Consider the following 21158-nt stretch of genomic DNA (forward strand, 5'->3'; position numbering starts at 1 on the left):
GTTTAGTTTAACAAAATTATTTTCTTTCTGTAAATTTATTTTACAGAAAAAAATACTTTTCTGGGAAGCTGATTTTAAGTTTTGGTCACACTGAAACCAATTAATAATTTAAGCATGAATGTTCTGATTTTTAAAAAAGGTTCCCTTAAATTCAACCCATGTTTGTTTTTATAATTGGGACTATGTTTTCTGACTTATATATACTGAATCCTAAAAATTGAATGTAGACAGAGAGCCCTTTTAAGAAATCAAATACCAATACCAATTGAATATCAGCAAAATGGCTGACTAGAGGTTCCTAATACCTGTACTCTCCAATATATATATGTATATGTATATGTAAATGTATGTGTGTGTGTGTGTGTGTGTGTGTGTGTGTATTTTAAAGACCAAAACACTGAATCAACAACACTTGGCTGGTGTATCTCAGGGAGAGCACTGGAATATAGCAGGAAAATAGTAGAGACCTAGTAGAGAGGCTAAAGATGACCCCACAGAAAATAGAACAAAACACCCTGTCTTTGCCATACTGTATTCTCAGTTAGGGTTAGGATAAAGGACATACTCCCCCTCAAGTGATACTAAGGTAAGAAGGAAGTCCATAGCAGCCCCCATTAACATCATAGACACCTATAGACTTTGCTGCTAGAAAATCTTGCCCCCACCATCCTCATTCTCTGAGCCCAGTTTAGAGAAAAGCTCACATATTCATATTATCCTAGAGAAAGAGCTCACATTGTGCAAGCCCCCAAATCCCCAACCCAAGCTGTAGCCATACAGTACCATCTTAACACTGAATCACTGAATACAAGTAGAGAATGTCCTACTCTAGGTACCAGTAGCCACTGGCTACTCTTCCATTACACAGTGCTTACACATGATAATGCTGAACTAATGTAGGTACTTATGTTCTGGAAACAAACTGCCTAATATACATTCCACTTTCCACATTCCAGTGACTACAGTGATCCAGAGTGACTCAGTCCTGGAGTTAATCCACAAAGCACCTTGTCCCCAAGGAACAGGCAGTTCTGCCCAGCACAGGAGGTGAGACCAGATTGGTCATACACAAAGTGGACAGATCTACCAGCTAAATGTGTTATTCCAGGGGAGCCCCACCCCAAACTGGCAGATCAGTCTCACAAACTCCTATGGTCTAGGCCAACAACACATTTGCAAGCATAGCTGCTTTTGACTGAAACTTGTTGGGGTCTGATCTCCTGAAGTCATGGAGAGTGTACCTGGAAGAATCCAAACATGGAGTTCCTGTTTATTAGCTGAAGCTAAGGAGGCTGGAATGCTGAATTTGGCAGGACAGTAATAACTCCTTGCGGTAGGCTAATTCTTGTGGGGCAAAATGACCCTGTTAAGGAGAAATATAAGGCCCCAACCGTATTACGTGCTATGTACTTTAGGTGTATATTTCCTGGCATTTTATGAGAACATATTCTGTTTTGTCACTGGGGAAAATATTTTCTTAGTACAAACAAGTTTGTTGTTTTCAATACGTTATATGACAGTTAAGATTTAAACTCACATTACCCTATAAAAGAGGTGCTGTGTGACAACAAAGAAGTCTGCAGTTTTGCAAGCTCCCCTGCTCCTTCTAAAAAAAAAAAAATTGTCAATTTTAAGACTCAGAGTCTTCATGAATAATTGTGGGACACAATGTTCAGCAGTTCATTTGTGGCAAAAACTGAAAAAAAAAAAAGTATAAAACAGCCCAGAGATTATAGTACTGTAACTATTTGACACCAACATCAATTCATCCTACCCAACTGATACCTTAAGACATATCTACAGGGCTGGGGATGTGGCTCAAGCCGTAGCACGCTTGCTTGGCATGCGTGCAGCCCGGGATCGATCCTCAGCACCACATACAAACAAAAGATGTTGTGTCCGCTGAAAACTAAAAAATAAATATTAAAAAAACTCTCTCTCTTTAAAAAAAAGACACATCTACAGACAAAAGCCTTTCTTTATGAAAGCTACTCTATAAAATTGAAATGATCATTACATTACATAAAATAGATGATCATTACACCATATGTATAGTAATCAATGTAGGGATACAAGAGAGATGAAAAAGCAAGAAAACATGAAACCATTAATAAAATACAATAATTCTCCAGTAAGTGATCCCGAAGAAATGGAAATTTATGAACTTCCTTAAAAGGAAATCAAAATAATCATCACAAGGAAACTCAGAGAGATATGAGTATACAAAAAGACAATTCAATGAAATCAGAAAAACAATTTGTGATGTGAATCAGAAATCCAATAAATGATACCACAAAAAAGAACAAAATAGAAATCTTTGAACTGAAGAACTCAATGAAAGAAACAAACAAAAAAATAGAATCAAGAGTCTGCATAGCAGGCTACATCAAATGGAAGAAAGAATTTTGGAACTTTAAGACAGGTCTTTTGAAATAATCCAGTAAGAAGAAAAAAGAGAAAAATGAAAAGGAGTGAAAAGGACTTATGAGACACAATTAAGCAAAAAAAAAAAATCACATTATAGAAATCCCAAAGAAAGAAAACATTATTTAATGAAATAATAGAAGAAAATTCTCAACTCCTAGGGAAGATATGGACATACTTATCCATGAAGCTCAAAGAACCCCATATAGAATTGACCCAAAGGTCCACTCTGAGGTGCATTATAATCAAACTGTCAAAAGTCAAACACAGAGTTCTAAAAGCAGCAAGAGAAAAGCACCAATTTATATATATATATTTATATTTATATATGAAATATATATATATATATATCATACATGAATGTCTATGAGACTATCAGATTTTTCAGCAGAAACTTTTCAGGCTAACAGGTGATAGGATTATACCTCTAAAGTGCTGGCAGAAACAAATACCAGCCAAGAATACTATAACCAGTAAAGCTATCCTTCTGAAATAAATAAAATATAAGATCTTTCCTAACAAGTAAAATCTGGGTAAGTTCATTACCATTAAACTACACTTACAAGAAATTCTAGAGGAGGTGCTTCAACCAGAAACAAAAGTATGATAGTTATTTTTTTAAATACTTTTTTTTAGTTGTAGTTGGAAAATACCTTTATTATTTGTTTTTTATTTTATGTGGTGCTGAGGATCGAATTCAGTGCCTTACATGAGCTAGGCGAATGCTCTATCACTGAGCCACAATCTCAGCCCCAAAATATAATTATTAAGGGGAAAACATATAAAAGTATAAATCTTACTAGGAGAAGTTAATTCATAATGAAATTCAGAACAGTACCTTACTGTAATGGTAGACTATAATGTTTCAAATCTCAAGAATGAATGTTAAAAGTGAATATGATCAATGATAACTATCAATAAGTTACTGAGGAATACATGATAAGAATCGATCTAAATAAATGCAACCAAATCATAAATTTTGTGTGTATGTGCGTGTTTGTGACAGCTAGAATACTGTATGTGATCAAAACTGTTATCAACTTAAAATAGTCAAGTACTTACCACTGAGCTACATCCCCAGCCCAACTATAACATTTATACATATACATATACATATATAGCTATAGATATATAGATATTAGTTCTTCATGGACCTTTATTTCATTTATTTTTATGTGGTCTTGAGAATCAAACCTAGTATCTCACACATGTAGGCAAGTGCTCTACCACTGAGCTACAACCCAAGCCCCAACTCTAACATTTTAAATATAAGCCCTACGTTACCACAAGGAAAAAAATTACAGCAGATACAGAAATGAAAAAGAAAAATGAATCAAAATTTACCACTACAAAAGCCCACTAAATGACAAATGAAAACAATTAAAGAGGAGGAAAAAAAAGGATGTATAAAACAATCAAAACCCAACAAAATGGAGTAAGTCCCTACCTATCAATAAAATTTTGAATCTAGACAAAATAAACTCTGCAATCAAAAGATACAGAGTAAATGGATGAAAACATAAGACTCAACAATATGGGGTCTACAAAAAACTCATTTAACTTATTACAACACAAAGACTAAAAGTGAAGAAACAGAAAATATTACAAGAAAACTAAAAGAGGACAAAGCAGTATACTTACATTAGATAGAACAGACTTTAAGCCAAAACTATACAATGAGACAAAGAAGGTCATTATATAACGACAAAAGGGTCAATTCTACAGAAGGATATAAATTTTAAATATGTATGCACCTAAAACTAGAGCACTTCAATACGTATAGCAATTATTAGATCTAAAGAAAGAGACTGCAATACAATGTTAATAAGGAGTGCCAACTCTCAATTCTCAGTGTTTTGCAGATCATCCAGACGGAAACTCAAAAAAGAAACACTGGATTTAAATCCTACTCTAAACCAAATGGACCTCACATATTTGCAGAATATTCCACCCTACAGCTGCAAGCAGAATACATATTTTTCTCAATAACATATAGAATGTTCTCCAATATAATCTAGCTTTGGGAACAAATTTTGGCTAAAATCAGCCAGAGTTTCACCTCATATGCATCTTTTTATTTTATTTTTTTTTGTGGTAACGTGCACATACAAAAAATTCAGAAGTACAAAAGTACAAAATTCAGTGGCATTAAATGTATTCAAAAGGTTTCTTGTACCCTTTCTTATCTTTCTTTCTTTTTCTTTTATTTTTTTGTGGTGCTGGGGATTGAACCCAGGGTCTTGTGCATACAAGGAAAGCACTCTACCAATTGAGCTATATTATATCCCCAGCCCTCTTGCACCCATTTTTAATGGACTCCATTTTAATTGTGGGTATTAGTTAATCTAAAAGATGTAGGAATGGAATAAGCCTAAGGAAGCCCAGAAAATTTTGCCTTATTTACACCGAAATTCTGATTAAATATAGAAAAACTAAGAGTGGTATAGTAAATATACCACTACTAGAAAAACCTCTAAACTTTATTTCTATTGATAAATACAAAGTTTCATTTTCATAATGAAAACATATGAAAGCCAGATGTTTACCTATCTTTTATGTTGCCTCATATGGTAATGTAGACTCTTGTAGTTTTAATTACTAAAACCTTAAGAACAGACAGAGTAATCCCTGGGCACTTCCTATTCTTTACATACAAACTGAACTTTTTTACTTCTGGTTCTCTCTTCCCTTGACTCGACGTTTCCTGAGACATTCGTTAATATTTGGAAATGGCTACACTCCTTCTAACTTTGAGAAAATTTGAACACTTTTTTTAGGATGAATTTTGAAAAATCAAGTCACATCACAATAGAACTAAAGGTATACATGCTATAATATAGTAATTCCCCTTTATCATTCCAATCCCTTAGTGGAGGCCTGAAATCTCAGATAGTACCAAACCCTATAGTCATTAATTTTTTCTTATTCATCCTTACCATAGATCTTAGCAACTTCAGCACATGATTTTTTCCTTGTTAAATCAGGAACTTTCACCTCTTCACTGAAAGAAAGCATTTCACAATTTCTCTTTGTGTGGCATATCTAGCATTACTACTTTGTGATCTGGGAACATCATTTAATAAGGGTTACCAGAACATAAGCACTGTGATATGCATACTGAGGATAATTGAGATGGCTGCTAAATGACTAACAGCTGGACAAAAGGGATGGTCCACATCTTCTGTAGGACTAAGTGGGATGAAATGTGATTTCATTATGCTAAGAATGGCATGCAATTTAAAACTTATTATTTCTGGAATTTTTCCATTGAATACTTTTAGATCACAGTGGACTGCAGGTAACTGAAACTAGTTAAAACAATAAATGGGGTACTATTCTATTCATTCAATAACCAGCAATAAAAGAAAATATCACACTAGACAATGAGTTCTTCCTGTGTAAATGTTAGCTGTTAAAACTTTAAGAGTTTGGGAAAGATAGAGGCATTTGACAAGTATCTTTTATAACTAATTCTAATATTTTAAATTAGTATTAATATTTAGCAAATTATAACTTTCAATAAATTTCTTAATTCAGAGTTCACATTTGACCTGTTATCATTTAGACAAGTGTTGTCCCCCAAAAACTCATGTGTGAAATAATGATAGAAATTCAGAGATAAAATGATCAGATTATAAGAGCTTTAACCTAATCAGTGGATTAATCCACTGATATGGATCAACTGGGTAGTTATTGTGGGCAGGTATGGTGTGGTTGGAGAAGGTAGGTCACTGGAGGCATGCCTTGAGGTTTATATTTTGTCCCTGGTGAGCAGATTTCCATGTCTGAGATGCTTCCCTCCACCATGCCTATTTGCTATTATATTGGACATTATCCTGGACCCAGAGCTATGGAGTGGGCCAACCATGAACTGAACCTCTGAAACCATGAGCCAAAACAAACTTTCTCTTCTCCAAGTTGTTCTTGTTGGGAATTTTGTCACAGCCCTGCAAAGCTGACTAAAATTTTTCTCAATTTAATGTTCATGAATTTTGTCATTACTACTTTTTATAGATGCATAAAGTCCCATGGTTTCTTATTGATTATGAAACAAGAGTGCTAGTTTCTTTCTTATGAATAACTGTATTCTAAATTGAAATTATTTTGTGTACCCTTTTACTTAATTCACATATTTATTCTGCAACTTATTTAAAGAATGAAGGTCCAAACTTGTTTAGCATCACTGGGCATGTTAGTGAGCTTATTATTTCCTAATTAGTTAAAACATGAGAGTACTGTAGAGAATAAAGATAGTTTAGAAAGGTAACAATGTAAACAACTACTTGCTCTTCATCTTTAGTTTGAGATAACTTTTGGACAACTTTCTCATTTATATCCACGATTTGAAGTCAGTTAAATCTTTGCTGGCCACTAGGATCTATGGAGATAATTGTGGAAAATAAATTCATGATCTGGCTTAAAATTTTAATCTACTGTCAAAAATACTAGCAATACATGTCCTAAAAAAAAAAATTCATTATCTCAGGGCTGCGGTTGTGGTTCAGTGGTAGAGCACTCACCTAGTGTGGGTGAGGCAGAGGCACTGGCTTCCATCCTCAGCACCACATAAAAATAAATAAATAAATAAAAAATAAAGGCATTGTGTCCACTTAAAACTAAAAAAGATCAAAAAAATTTAAAAACTCATTATTAACTCATTTTGATTCCATCCATCATCTTTTTTGTACTCCCCATTATTTAAAACAAAATACTCAACAGTTTGATTGGGAGGGGTAATGGGGATTAAATCCAGGGGTGCTTTACAACCAAGCTTCATCCCTAGTCCTTCTTAAATTTGAGACAAGGTCTCACTACATTGAGGCAGGGTTCTAATTTGCAAACTTCCTGTCTCAGCCTCCCAGGTCGCTGGGATTTCAGGCTTGTGCCACCTTCCTGGGCCAACAGTCTGAATCTTCACAGTGAACATGGTGAGAAATTTTATGTTCCAACTGAACAAAACTCATAACTATCAAATCGGCCCTGAGATTTTCATTGTGTAAAAACGCTGGTGATTATACACTTTTTGATACTTTGGTTTTTAAAATTTTATATTTATTTTTTAGTTGTAGTTGGACACAATATGTTTATTTTATTTATTTTTTATGTGGTGCTAAGGATTGAACCCAGGGTCGCCTATGTGCTAGGCTAGTGCTCTGCCGCTGAACCAGTCCCTTTGCTTTTTATTTTTATGTTTCCAGGTTTTGATCATGGCTGAGAATTGAAGGAAAAAAATTATGTGTGTACACACAATATAACACATTCATGTATATTTTTTTCCCCTCGGATATTAAAAAGTCAGAAAAAAGGTAACTAAGAAAGGTACATAAAATAGCCACAGGTGACTGTTATAAAAGGCACATGGAAATAAATGGCAACAAAGGCTGTTTTCATGGTACTCTCATGTCAGAAACAACTGCAAAACAATTCCAGGTGTGAAAAACATTCTTCTTGTTCTCTAAGTAGATTGATACGTTTCATCTACTAGCAGAGGTAATGTCCAGGAAGCCTTAAGCTTATCTCAGGGCTGCGGTTAAACCACGGGAAGCTGGAGAAAGAGAAGCCAGTTATCTCCATTCCAGATGCCCAGCTGCAGACTCCTAAGCTTCGTTTGTGGGGACCCTCTTGTAGGTAGGTACTGTTTTGGAAATGGTCCTAAAGCAAGGTGAGGCAGAAAGCATCCCTTAGGGCCGGCTGATCGAGGAAGCTAGCGGCTATGAGGCGGGACAGTATACCTCTCTCACCGCCTACAGCGGACTCTTGTCATTGTAGTCGCCTTTCTTCCGCCCAGCTCAGCTTTCTAAGCCACCTCTAGGTTCTCTCAGGTCTTCCAGCGGACCGGCCGGTTGCTCCCACGAGCTATGGGGAGAAGCCCAGAGGGCTGAGCCTGCCTCGCTCCCCAAAGGCTCCGCCGCCTGGGAGAGCCGGCCCCCGGTGGCGGATAACCAAGGGGCCACACTCGGCAGGGGATTGCTTCTGTCTGGGGCCCGGCTGAAGCTGCGTTCGTGCCTCGCGCGCACTCGCTCCGCGTTCTCCCAGCCAATCCGGAGCTACTCGCGCGCCCGAAGCGTTCTCCGGTCCTACTCTGGCTGGGCCGGCTCCTTCCCGCTCCCAGTACTCCGCGTCTATGCTCTCACTCCTCCCCTCACTCTCCACGAGTTGCACGCCCCGGGGAGTAGCTCCGCCCCTGTCCCCGAGTCCGCCTCCGCAACCTCCTGAGCGTGTGCTCTCTTTTCCCTCAGTCTCTTGGCATCTAGGCGTCTTGGGTCTCACGCCCCGCAGAACTGCACGCGCGTGTCTCTGGCCTTACTCCGCCGCCTCCACGCGCTTCCCCAGTGCGGCCACCGCGTACCCCACCACAGCTAGCCTCTTCTCAGCTGGTCTCGGGGTCGCGCCCTCTGGCTCCGCCCCCTCCGCGGACCCGCGCATTCTTGGCGCGGCCTTCCCCCCCCAATACAGGCCACCGGGTGCTCTGCCGCCTCCCCCTCCATCTCCGCTCGCGTTGCGCTCTCAGGGCGCCCTCGCTCTCGCGCTCTCCGAGGCGAGCGCGCTCCCGGGCCGCGCGCTCCGGGCTCCGGCTTCTCCCGGCTCCTGTCAGTGCGGTGACTGCGCTGGGAAACATGGCGACCGAGGGAATGATCCTCACTAACCACGACCATCAAATCCGTGTCGGAGTCCTCACAGGTAACCCGGGGAGGAGGTCCAGGACTGCCGCAGCCGAAGTCCCCGACTTGCCTGGGGCTTCTCGCTTGTGGTGGCCCTTCTCTGCGGCCTCGGGAAGAGGAAAGGCTGAGGAGGGCGACCTGGGGGTGCATTTTTACAACCGCTGAAAACTGCTGGAGATTGGGGTGTTTCCGCGTGTTCCCCTGAGAGCTGGGGGAGGCCCCGTGGGGTGTCAGGCCCCAGCGCCTGGGTAGCAGAAGTCTCTGGCCCCCGGGGACCTAGCGGCCGGTGCGGCGGGCGCTGCGGGGCTCCGCGCTGCCGGTGCAGGCGGCGGGATCCCGGCTCCGCAGTCAGGAGCACGCCGCTCCCGGCTGGCCAGGCGCATCCTCAGCTAAAGCTCTTCTGAGAGGGGGGAATCCCATCTCCACCCCCTTCTCCCCTCCCCCCACCCGGCGGCCCCACGCCGCTGTAGCTGAGCTTGCCCGGGGTAGCGCCCGGACAAGACTATGGTGTTCACAGGAGAAACTATGCTCCTGCTCAGGCTGCCTCTCCGTACCCCTTGGCCACCCGTGGGACACCCCTCGTCTCCTTCGAGAGCTGGGAAATCGGCTTGGGTCCGGACCTCAGAAAGTGTCTGCATTCCGCTTTTCGGAGCTAAGGGCCCTCTGCCTGCCTCTTCAGGTCCTTAGCGAGGACCGACTGCAGGCTGCGGCCGGGGATCCGGCCCTTTTCACCTGAAGTGGAAGGATTCCCCTACTCTGGCTCCTTTCTCCGCCTCCCTTCTGGGAACCCCCCTACTCCTCCCCCAACCCCCCCACCGTGGATGGTCCCGAGGCTGGTAGGAGCGCACTTTTCCCGGGTGGCGTTTCCCTCCCTCGCGGAAATCGTGTGTGCTCTGCATGTCTGATTCCGTTGCGTTGTATTTGGGTAACATCCCTCAGTTTGGCGATAGGCAGTTGCTGCAGGGTACGGACTTCCAAGATGAATAGCAAGCCGATTTGTAGGGGTTTCTGCTGTGGTTCTGTAATTGGCAGGATTTATGTGTAATTGAGTGGCGAGGCGGGGGTTAAAGAACTATATTTGGAATCCGAGGGCTTAGTTTGGAGTGAAGGAAATTCAAGACTCTTTCGGAAAAAGAAGCAATGTGGATGGAAATCCTAGTGTCTCCCCCACTTCTTTTTTGATTTTTTTTTCCTTGTCAAATTCTGACAGGTTGAGACGGTGCTCGAGAAGGGACTAAATTGAATAAGACTTGCTTTTATTATTAGGTAGCCAAAAAAAAAAAAAAAAATCTCCGCGACTGCAGGGAGATGCCGAGTTTAATGCTTAATTTAGCTACGGAGTTTTACGAAAAGAGGATACCCACTGCCCCCTTTCCTCTCTTAAGGAAACGGATTGCCTTTCGTTGGCATTCTTTGCAGACATAACAGCGATTTATCGGATTTTTCTAATTGAAAACGCCCTGGGATAGAGAAAGTAGTCTAAACCAGCTGTAGGAAAGGGAACCTCTTAAATCAAGAAGATGCACGTTTCTATGTTGGGGCTGAAACTGTTTCCTTGTGTGAAGATGTAGTTGTGTCTCAGAATTCTTAGAGTTGACATTACTGATTTTCAAAGAATCCGATCATGATATGTAAAGGTGTGTACTCTATCAATCCTCAACTTACACTTTTAAGTTTTCATGCTTTGAAAATTATAGAATAGTAACAGTGAAGTTTAATAGACGCCAAAATATGTAAGTTGTCCATAAGATGAAAAACATAGATATGTAAGGGGTAAACTATAGAGATTTTTTAAAAAGAGCATTTTTTGTTGGTTTAAGCTTTTCCTAATATTTTTATTTAATGAAGAGGATTCATCAAGTAACACTGTAGTTAGGTGTTGTAATAAGTGTTTTATAAGAAATAGCCCTTACCTGGTATATAACTACAATCCAATAAGATAACATTGATAAGCAAACAACTGAAAAATATGTAATTACCATTCAAGAAATGTCTATATGTTACACATTTGGGAGCTAAATGCAAAAGTAATTCCACATTCAGATGGAATAGTAGCAAAATTGATTACCTGAAGGAAGAATTTAGTACATTTACCAGGGTTTGGAAGAAATTGGCATTTTTAAGGGGAGTTGAAAGTCAACAGCAACCTTATAAGTAAATATGTAATTGAGGCTGAATCTCTTGACCAGGATAAAAGTGCTCCTTGAAAAACTCAGTTGTTTTTTTTCCAAGAAATAGGGTGACATATTGTCAAGGTGAGATTATAACTTTGACAGTGGAATTTAAGACAATTTGGAGTTGTCTCATGAGAATGAGGTACAGTAGTCTACCCCAGGAAAAGTCTAGATCAGGAATAAGGATGTAGCTGAAAGAATGAAAAGGAAGCTGCAAAATTTGGAAGAAGTAACAGAGGGCAATAGAATTTGATGATAAAATGCATATTTGAACTCAGAAATTACTTCAGGGCTTTTTTTTTTGAAAAGTTACTCAATAACTTTGAAGTTATTCAAGAGAATGCAGTGTTATTTACTATGATGAAACCTAAAAACCTGGAGAAGTATCAGGAAAGAGCACTAGCTCTTTATTACACACAGCTTAATTATTGTAGTCTTGCTGTTCCTTGTGATTTTGTTTTTTTTTTTTGGGAGAGAGCTAAAAAAAAAACCCCTGCAGGTATATTTTGGAATTTTGTATATTCTAGAACTTCAGGTGTTAGCAATATTACTATGTAAAATTGTTCTGTATTCAACTAAAGTATTATGATTCCATACTTAAGAAAACTGAGTTAAAGCCAGATGTGGTGGTGCACACCTATAATCCCAGTGGCTCTGAAGGCTAAGGCAGGAGGATCAAAAGTTCAAAGCCAGCCTCAGCAACATAGCAAGACCCTGTCTCTAAATAAAATATAAAAAAGTGTTGGGGTGTGGTTCATTGTTAAGTGCACTTGGATTCAATCCCTGGTACATAAAATAAATAAAAAGTAAAAAAAAAAAACAAATTCCAAAATACAAAAGACTGAGTTAATAGCTCAGTAATAGTGTACTTACCCAGCATGCACAAGGCCCCTGGGTTTAATCAGCAAGACTGAAAAAAAAAAAAAAAAAAAAAAAAAAGAAAGAAAGAAAATTGAATTAACAAGTCAAACTTAAATGTGTTTTTTTACAAGTTATATTTGTGTTTTTTCTTTTTTTTTTTAATTGGTGGAGGTCTTCTTTATAAAATCTCCTTGGCATTTTTCACAGTAGTAATTTTAGGTATATTATCTAATTCTATTTTACAAAGTAATGAAAAGTATGTCTACCAACATATATATGTTTTACAATGTGTTTAATATTTCAGTGAAATTGTATTGTTATTTTTAAAGTTCGTAATTGACTTCTTTGTGACAACTTGATTACCTGTTGAGAGATACTTGTACTTTGAAACTTCATCTTCTACATGTTTTTGTTCAAATATGAATTCTGCAAATATAGTACACAGTCTTTTGAAGTTTTTCACCAGGTGAATTTAACTGTTAGAATTTTGAAAAAATCGACAGCAGAAAGTGAAATATTTAGGGTGTTTCTTGTTTTGCTTGACTATCTGCAATCATTTAAGACTTTGTCAGACTACAATGTTGTGTGGATATTTTAGTTATATTAACTTTTTATGAGGAAAGAGAACATATAAGCATTTGAAAGTAAGTTGTAGGTGGAAACATTTTGTGGTGAAGATTATTGTTCCTCTCTAAGAGCATTATCTTTATTAATAGCTATCTTTTGTTGATTTGCCAGAAATGAAATTGTGTGGTTTTTGGTGACCTCTAAGGTCTAGTTTTTACTATTTTTGTTTCTAATGTTCTCTATTTGTATTACTATTTATAGTGGAAACTAAAGATGATTTTTAATGATGTGGGACAAATAAACAAGTATATATTGCTTTTAAACTAAAGATGTAGGGCAGATATAGAATTTTTTAAATAGCTTCTGTAGTAAATATAGTCATTCTAAATAATTATATAACAGGCTCACTATATCTTGAATGTGTCACTTTTCACTTACTTTTTCTATTTTGAAAGAAACTATTTATCAAGGCAGCACATTTGTTCAACTACTATAAAAGCTTCACAGAAATATTACCAGGAAAACAATGAATACATGTATGTAATATAGAATTAATTATGTTCCATTGGCTATTTAATATATAACAGCTATTCTTGGCTAATGTTTGTTACCAAGGTTTTTAACTAAGGATGATAATCTGTTAGTTTTCACTAACAGTGACATGGGTAAGAAGATGATGAAAATTTTTAGGAAAGGGTATATTTAAAAATCATATTTTATGGTAATGCATATATTTATTTCACTAAGCTATAAATTTGTAATCAATAAGAGATATTGATATAAAACTGGGAGTGGAGATTAAAGGCTAAATGCAAACTAAGACATCAGAAGTATTACAGTTACATGTAGACAGTGTTTCAGTCATTCATAAATAGTCATTCATAATATTCAAAACCACATTCTAAAGACAAGATGCTACTCTTAGAACTCTGGAATTGTTCAAGCATTTATTTTGTTTTATTCCTCAAACTTACCTTGTATGTTATGTCCCATTGTTCTCCTCTTCTTCCTCTTTTTTTTCTGAACTGAGGATCAATGCTTCGCAAGTGCTAGGTGAGTGTGCCACCACGGAGCTACATTCATAGTCTCAATATTTTATGAAAAGCTCATTTACTGCTAAGGATATAAACATATCTTTGTTTTGAGAATAAATGTTGTCATTGAATAGGTAATTCATTACCGCACACAAATGTATCCTATCAGATGGAATTCTATGTTCTGTTAAACTTACCTCTTTTAAAAAAAAGTTTTAGTGTTAAGCTATATGACTTGTTTTAAAAAAGCCTGTTTTTCAAACTTGATTATTCTTTCATTAATTTTTGGTTGGAAGCAATACAAAGAATTAAATGTGAGAAAATGTTATTAATTTTTAATCAATATACTTAATGCTATCATCAGTGGCCAGAGACTTTGTAGACTGTTAGTTGCTGCATAGTAAGAAATTTAACTTTATTAAAAACACATATGACTATGACTAACTTCAAACTGAGTATGTAGTCAAGAATCAACAGTATGTTAGTGGAGAGGAAGTGGTGAATTAGAGTCTATATTTACTCTTATTGATGATGGATTCCTGGATAAGTTGAACAGCATGCTTTTTTGGAAGTCAGTAGAACAGATAAAATCTATATTTTACTTCTGTAAGTAGGATTGATGAACAATAAAATTTATTTGGAATTTGAAATGTTAAAAAAAGAAATTCTGAAAAAAGAAAGTAATGTAACTATAAAGGATTTCCTCCTTCACATCTAGACAGAGGGGGAAAAATCCAAAAAAGATGATTATTTAACTTGCATAAAAGTAATTGGCACTATAGTCAATATGAATAGCATGTAATTTTATATTCATTAAAGTAAATTTTTGAGTGACCTCTCCAAAAGTAAATGTCCAATGAAATATTGCCAAGTGGAAAGTATATCCAGATTGCTTGATAAATTCACAAGTTAATATGTATTTAATCAATTAATTTTAACTAAGTAAAACTTCTTGAAAATTTTGTAATTAAAATAAACAACTCCAATAATTTGTGCAGTAGCTTTGCCAGTATTTATACACTTTGAAAAAGTAAGATTAAATCTACTGTATTTTAAAAAATTCTTAATTTGAAAAGTAAAGGAACAAGGAAATGAGATGTGAAAAAAATGTTATTCTAAATTGTGCCCTGCTTCTCAATTTGCATATATGGCATTTTATCAAGGATACTCTATGGCTTAGACTTTAAGCTATGGGAACAAACATAATTATTTTTTGAAGTATCAGTTTTACACAAGTATTCATGTTAAATCACTTTAATATTATGGTAAGCATGAGTAAATTAGGCATAGAGTAAAGAATTCACATAAGCTTTTAAAATAAATTCAAGACATTTAAAAGAAATTTCAAGTAAACCCATTATATGACTTTCTGTTATTGGAATTTTGGTGAAAAAATTTAAGGAGCACGGGTTCATAGAATGCTGGAAGGCCCATATTTTAATGTTAGTCTGGCTAAATTTTATAGCCTTGAGCATAGTACTTAACTCTTTTAGCTTTTCTTACCACTAGAATGAAGGACTCATTCATTGTGGGCTTTAATAACAATGTTTCTAAATTTCAACATTTTGAACAGATAAAAAGAGAAATTAGATAAAAAGGATATTAGACCTTTTTTTTTGTCTTTGTAATGGTAATGATTTGGGAGGAAGGGTAGATTTTAAATAAAAAATGCAGGAGAATAAGAAATGGAAAGAAAGACAAACTTTTCTTGATTGTGTTCTATAATTATAAAACAAAGAAAAATTCAGATTTTTATTTAGAAATTTTTATGATATTAATTTTCTTTTTGTTATTAGTAGTTTCAGCCTCGGTTTTTCAATAAAACCTTTCCTTGGAATTGTTTTTTTCAGTGATATTTTTGTTTTCCTACAGTGTTTATAAAATGTTGGCTATACTCTGTAATTATATATATTAGTGAGGTTGCATGGTGTAGTTAAACCAAAAAATAAAAATAAAAAAAGGACTTTGGAGTTGGACAGACTTGGATGTTAGACCCTAATTTGTCCTTTATTTTGGGAATTCATTTAACCTCTCTGTATTTTAGTTTACTTCTCCCAAATCAAGATGGCAGTGCCTCTTTCTTAAAGTTTTAAGAATTGATATAATGTATATGAAAATGCCTAGCATGTAAGTCTTAAGAGTAGATACTCTGTAATTCACTCAAACTTGGATGGACTGAATAGGTTACAGCTCTCAATAATCTAATTGTCTTAGTCTCTTAGCTTGGCCCTCTCTGCAGCTAGCAGCTTTTTTTTTTTGGCAGACAATCCATATTGTTGGCATCTCTTAATTTCTTGGGGTCTTCATTCCAGCATCAGCTTTACCTTTACAACTGCACGCATTGCCCTCTCAAGGGCAGCTCATAAGGATTTGGACCCTGCTATACATTGCCTGGCCTCACAGACCTTCAAAAATCTTGGTGGAAGCCTCCATTGAGGCCTTAACTCCAGCACCCTTCATTCCCGGAGAAACCAGCACCATGTGGAAGGTGCCAAGGTTGTGTAATACCTGAGCCCTCTGGAATCACAGCTGCAATGACCTGTTGAGTACCAGTGGGGCACAGATGGTGAAACAATTTCCTAGCCTCTCCAATATTGTGAACAGGGTGCCTTCATGAACTCTTTTTCTTTAAAGGAATTTTCTCTTTTGTACTCTGGTACAAGAAATTCCCTCAAGTGATCTTTCTTAAGTACTTAGCCTCTCTTTAGTGGCTGTAATGTCCAGTTTTACATGCACTTTACTGGCTAAACTAAAAAATTTTCAAATTATTTAGCCCTATTTTCTGCTCTCATTTCTCACAGTAAACCTGGCTAAAAGCTGTCTGCAAAATCCACATCACTGACTGAATGGTATGCTTCCTTGAAATTTTCTCCACCAGATTAACAAGTCTATCACTTTTAAATTCAGCTTCACACAGTCTCAGGACATGGGCACAATATAGCCAAGTTCTTTGCCAAATTATAAAATGAGTGGCCTCTATTCCTATTTCCAATAAGAGTCCTTGTTTTCCTCTGAAACCTTACGAGCACAGAACTCATTCGTGTGTCCTGGTCTTCTGAGCTTCTACCAGAAGCACCCATTAAGCTCCACTTACAGCATTCTAAAGCTTTTACAGCTTGCATCTTTAGAATTTTCAAAATTCTTCCTGCAAAACAGTTCCAAAATCTCTGAACCACATGGTCAGATTAGACATAGTAATGACTCCATTTCTGGCACCAATTTCTATTTTAATTAGCTTCTTATCACTGTGACCAATATACCTAACAAAAACAACATAGAGTAGGGAAAGTTTATTTGGGGCTTTTGATTTCAGAGTTCTCATTCCAGAGATGGTCAACTGTCTTGCTCTGGATCTAAGTTGAGTCAGAAGATTATGGGGGAAGGACCCAGAGAAGGAAAGCTACTCAGTTCTGCTCATAGTGGAATCAGGAAGGAGCGAGAGGAAGAGGGTTAGGATTAGTATGGAAAATGCACCTTTCCAAGGCATGTATGTGCCCAGTGACCCACCTCCTCCCGTAATGCCACCTGTCTATAGTTACCACCCAGTGGATTCAAACTAGGATAAATGGATTGCAGCTCTCATAATTGAATCATTTCACCTCTGAAGATTGTTGCATTAACAGAAGCTTTTGGGGATACCTCATAATCAGTATTTAATTCTGCTGAATAAAATAGCACTGATAGGAGTAAAAAATTATGCATCCTCTACTTAAGACTTTTACTCACTGACATTCTACTTATGTGATTTTAGATTTAAATGGGATAATTATGCTTATCTTGTCAGATTATTATGAGAAACAAATTAAATAATGCATTCAACATTCAATACCTACTATGCTAGCCATTCTGTTAAGTGAGAGTATAGTAGTGAATTAGATAGGATCAGTCCTTATCTTCTTGGATATTATTTTCTAGCACTATCATGAAAATGTTATTCAGTCAACTTGGATATTGACAGATTCATGTTTCATTTATGTTGTGTTTCAAAAAATGAAGTATAGCCATATTTATTTATTTTAAATTTTATTTATTTATTTTTATGTGGTGCTGAGGATCAAACCCAGGGCCTCACATGTGTTAGGCAAGCTCTCTACCCTTGAGCCACAACCACAGCCCCCATTTTTTATTTTTATATAGATAACTTAAGTGTAAGCTGCAAAGCTGTTTTCACAATCAGCCATTTTTGATACAAATATTTAAACTTCTATACATTTCCTGCTTTCAATAAGATATTGAACATCATTATTTTTTTGGGAGGGATTTAGTAATTATGGCTAACATTTAATCAGTATGTTTATGTTTTATTTGTGCTAAGTGCTTTGGATATGTTATTTAAACCTTTTAACTTTTATGAGATGCTATCTTATTCCTCTGAGGTATATTCCTTATACTGGTTGAGGAGTGAAGAGGTTAAGTAAGTTGCTCAAGATTATACCAGTGGAAGTTCTAGGATTCAAATACAGCTCTGATTATACTATTATCAATAAATAACGGTTCTGTATTCCATTCTAAATATCTTATTGTGGAGTGTGATAGTACAGTTCTGTAATGTATTTGCTTTTCTACTGTGACTTTACACACTTGACCTTCCCATTTTAGTTTCTAATCTACCATATTGGGAAGCACATTAAGAACTTGCTAATAATTATATGCTATTGTAGTCAATTAAACTTGAAGTGAGGATTTTTTTAAAGGGGGGGGGGAGAGAGAGAGAGAGAGAGAGAGAGAGAGAGAGAGAGAGAGAGAGAGAGAGAGAGAATGAATTTTAATATTTTATTTTTAAGTTTTCGGCAGACATAACATCTTTGTATGTGGTGCTGAGGATTGAACCCGAGCTGCATGCATGTCAGGCGAGCTCAATACCGCTTGAGCCACATCCCCAGCCCAGAAGTGAGGATATTTACTTTTGTATTTAGGGAATCAGAAGATGAATGAGTATTACTCTAACAAGTGATTTTACTTATTCCTTTGAATTGATGATTTCAGAATCATGACTAATTGTGCCTGCATGATGCCGAAATGTTAATAAAAGTACAGAATCTTGTTAAAAGGAAAAAACAAGTACAACCTAAGTACTAAGTAGAAATTTTTAAATTTTCTATTTATTATTATTTTTAAGTAAGAAAAAGTTTACTTGAAATTAATGATCTTTAGAGGCTTATTCAGGTTAAGAACTATTGAATATCCTGGACATAATAAGTTGAATACAGTAAATTCAGATATCAAAAAGTATATTTGTATATCAAAAAGATGAAACATTTCAAGGGTATGCGCCATTTTTAAGAGTTAGTATTGAACATTTCAATTCTAATGCAAACTTTAAAAAATTATGCTTTTATAAAATTAATATCCAAGTGGTAGAAGTTACATTGAATTAAACTATATAAATGGGAAAGTTCCTAAATCCTTAAGTCGTGATTTTAATTAGCTTAAAAAACTTAATAATTTGTGTGTTGCAAAGAAAATGTTATAATATGTATTGATAAAGTGTGAATTTTTTTTTAGTTGTTGATGGACCTTTATTTTATTTATTTTATTTTATATGTGGTGCTGAGAATCAAACCCAGTGCCTCACACATGCTAGGTGAGTGCTGTACCAGTGAGCCACAACCCCAACCCCTAACGTATGAAATTAAGCTCAGTGACCTTACTTCTCCAGTCTCTTGGGTGTTACTACTTTTAAAAATTTTTTTTTATTATATTTGAATATGTATATATGGAATCATATATCAGAGTTTGCAGATTGATGGACCAGTGATGCTAATTACTTTTTTATTAGGTCTATATTGTATTTTTAGAAGAAGTATTAGTTTCTAACACTAAAAAAGATATATTTCATTTAAAACTTACACTTGTAGCTTATTAACATTTAGCAACTCTATGACCTCCTTATGATATGATGGTAGTTGGTTAGAAAGGATGTCCTCTTAAGTTTCCACTTAACCTAATATATTATCTGCATGATTCCCATAAGCATATAATAGTTAACTTTTGAGAACTTACCAAGTGTAAATTACTTTCTAGAAGGGCTGGGAATGTATTTCAGTGGTAGAGTTTTTGCCTAACAGGCAGGAGGCCTTGGTTTTATCCTCAGCACCTAAAACAAAAAAACAAAATAGAGCTTGTTACAGAGACTATTAATTTACTTAATTCGCACAATAATATTAATATCACATTTTTACAATTGCAAAAGTATAACCAAGAGTGATTAAGTAACTTACTCAGATTATTGTAATAAGATTATATTCCTTCTATATTATATTTCTTTTTGACATATAAAAATTATTTCATAGAGATTTTTAAAGGATATTCATATACATCTTTTTTACTGGCTCTATTTTATTGCATTATAGATTATCTTATACTTTATCAGCCCTCAGTTAATGGACATTGGAAGTTTCTATTTTTTAGCTTTGACAGATGTCATAGATGGTAATATTGCACATTTTCATTACATATTTGTGAGCTTTTAAAAAACAATGTAAGGTTAATTAAATTTTTTGGGTGAAGGGTTTATTAATTTTAAAATTTTGATAGAAATTACCAACTTGCCTTCCAAAAGAGATGTACTTATTAATATTTCTACTTTTATTAACTTTTTAATATTTATAACTTCTTTTGAGAACTCCTTTCTTGGCTAATGTAGGTATGTGTTAGAATCATTTTATTGCAAATGATAGATACTGAACTCAAAAGTTAGCATAAGTGAAAAGGGGAAACTCATTAACTTTTATAATCATGGAGTAAAGAGAAGGAGCTGAATTTAGGGACTTAAACACTGTGGACAGGAAATTAATGTAATTATTCTTCATTTTAATGTTCTGTTTTTTGAGTATGTTGTACGCTGACTTCCTTCTTGCAGTCAGAATTGGGAGGGAAGGAATAATTTGGGAAGTTATAGTAATGGACAATTTTAGGCTTTCCCTTTTTTAACTAGTGAGTCCAGAGGAAATATTTTCTTTCTCATGACATTTGTATGTAAAATTCCAGGACATTCCTTCACCTGGCTTGGTTTATATGTTCATCTTTGGGTCAATTATTTTGAGTAAAAGGGTTAGTGAGGCCTGTGGTTGGCCATGTATCTACCCTTGGGAGAGGAACACTAAATAGATAGCCTTACCAGATTCACATGGAGAGTGTACCTTATTGTGCTTGGGCTGCAATAATAAAGTATCTTAGACTGGGTAATTAACATAAATATATTTCTTTCAGTTCTGGAGGCTGGGAAGTCTAAAATCAAGGCACCAAGTATATTTGATATCTAATCAGGGCCTATTTATTAGGAGTAGTGCCTTTTAGTTGTATCCTCCAGTGGCAGAAAAGCCAGAAGGCTTTCTTTCCTTTTCTTTTTATAAGGACATTAATCCCATCCAAGAGGGTAGAGACCTCATGAGCTAGTCACATCCCACAGGTTTTGTTTCTAAATACTATCACTT

General features: G+C 36.3%; 1 protein-coding gene across 28 annotated transcripts in view; it reads left to right on the plus strand.

The window, feature by feature from the left end:
• The first annotated feature begins 8638 nt into the window (after nt 1-8638).
• The window catches only part of Gphn (gephyrin), a 595586-nt gene continuing 583066 nt past the window's right edge, over nt 8639-21158 (plus strand). For 11 of the 28 annotated variants that reach the window (XM_040276074.2, XM_040276077.2, XM_021724803.3 and 8 more), the window contains exon 1: nt 8640-9105. In XM_040276074.2, coding sequence (XP_040132008.1) covers nt 9042-9105 — 64 coding nt within the window. In that variant the 5' untranslated portion in view covers nt 8640-9041. Of the gene's footprint in view, nt 9106-21158 lie in introns of all 28 variants that reach the window. The other 17 variants (XM_021724808.3, XM_021724809.3, XM_040276084.2 and 14 more) reach the window with 3 other exon arrangements.

The sequence above is a fragment of the Ictidomys tridecemlineatus genome, chromosome 5, assembly GCF_052094955.1.
Source record: "Ictidomys tridecemlineatus isolate mIctTri1 chromosome 5, mIctTri1.hap1, whole genome shotgun sequence".
Classification (NCBI taxonomy): Eukaryota; Metazoa; Chordata; class Mammalia; order Rodentia; family Sciuridae; genus Ictidomys; species Ictidomys tridecemlineatus.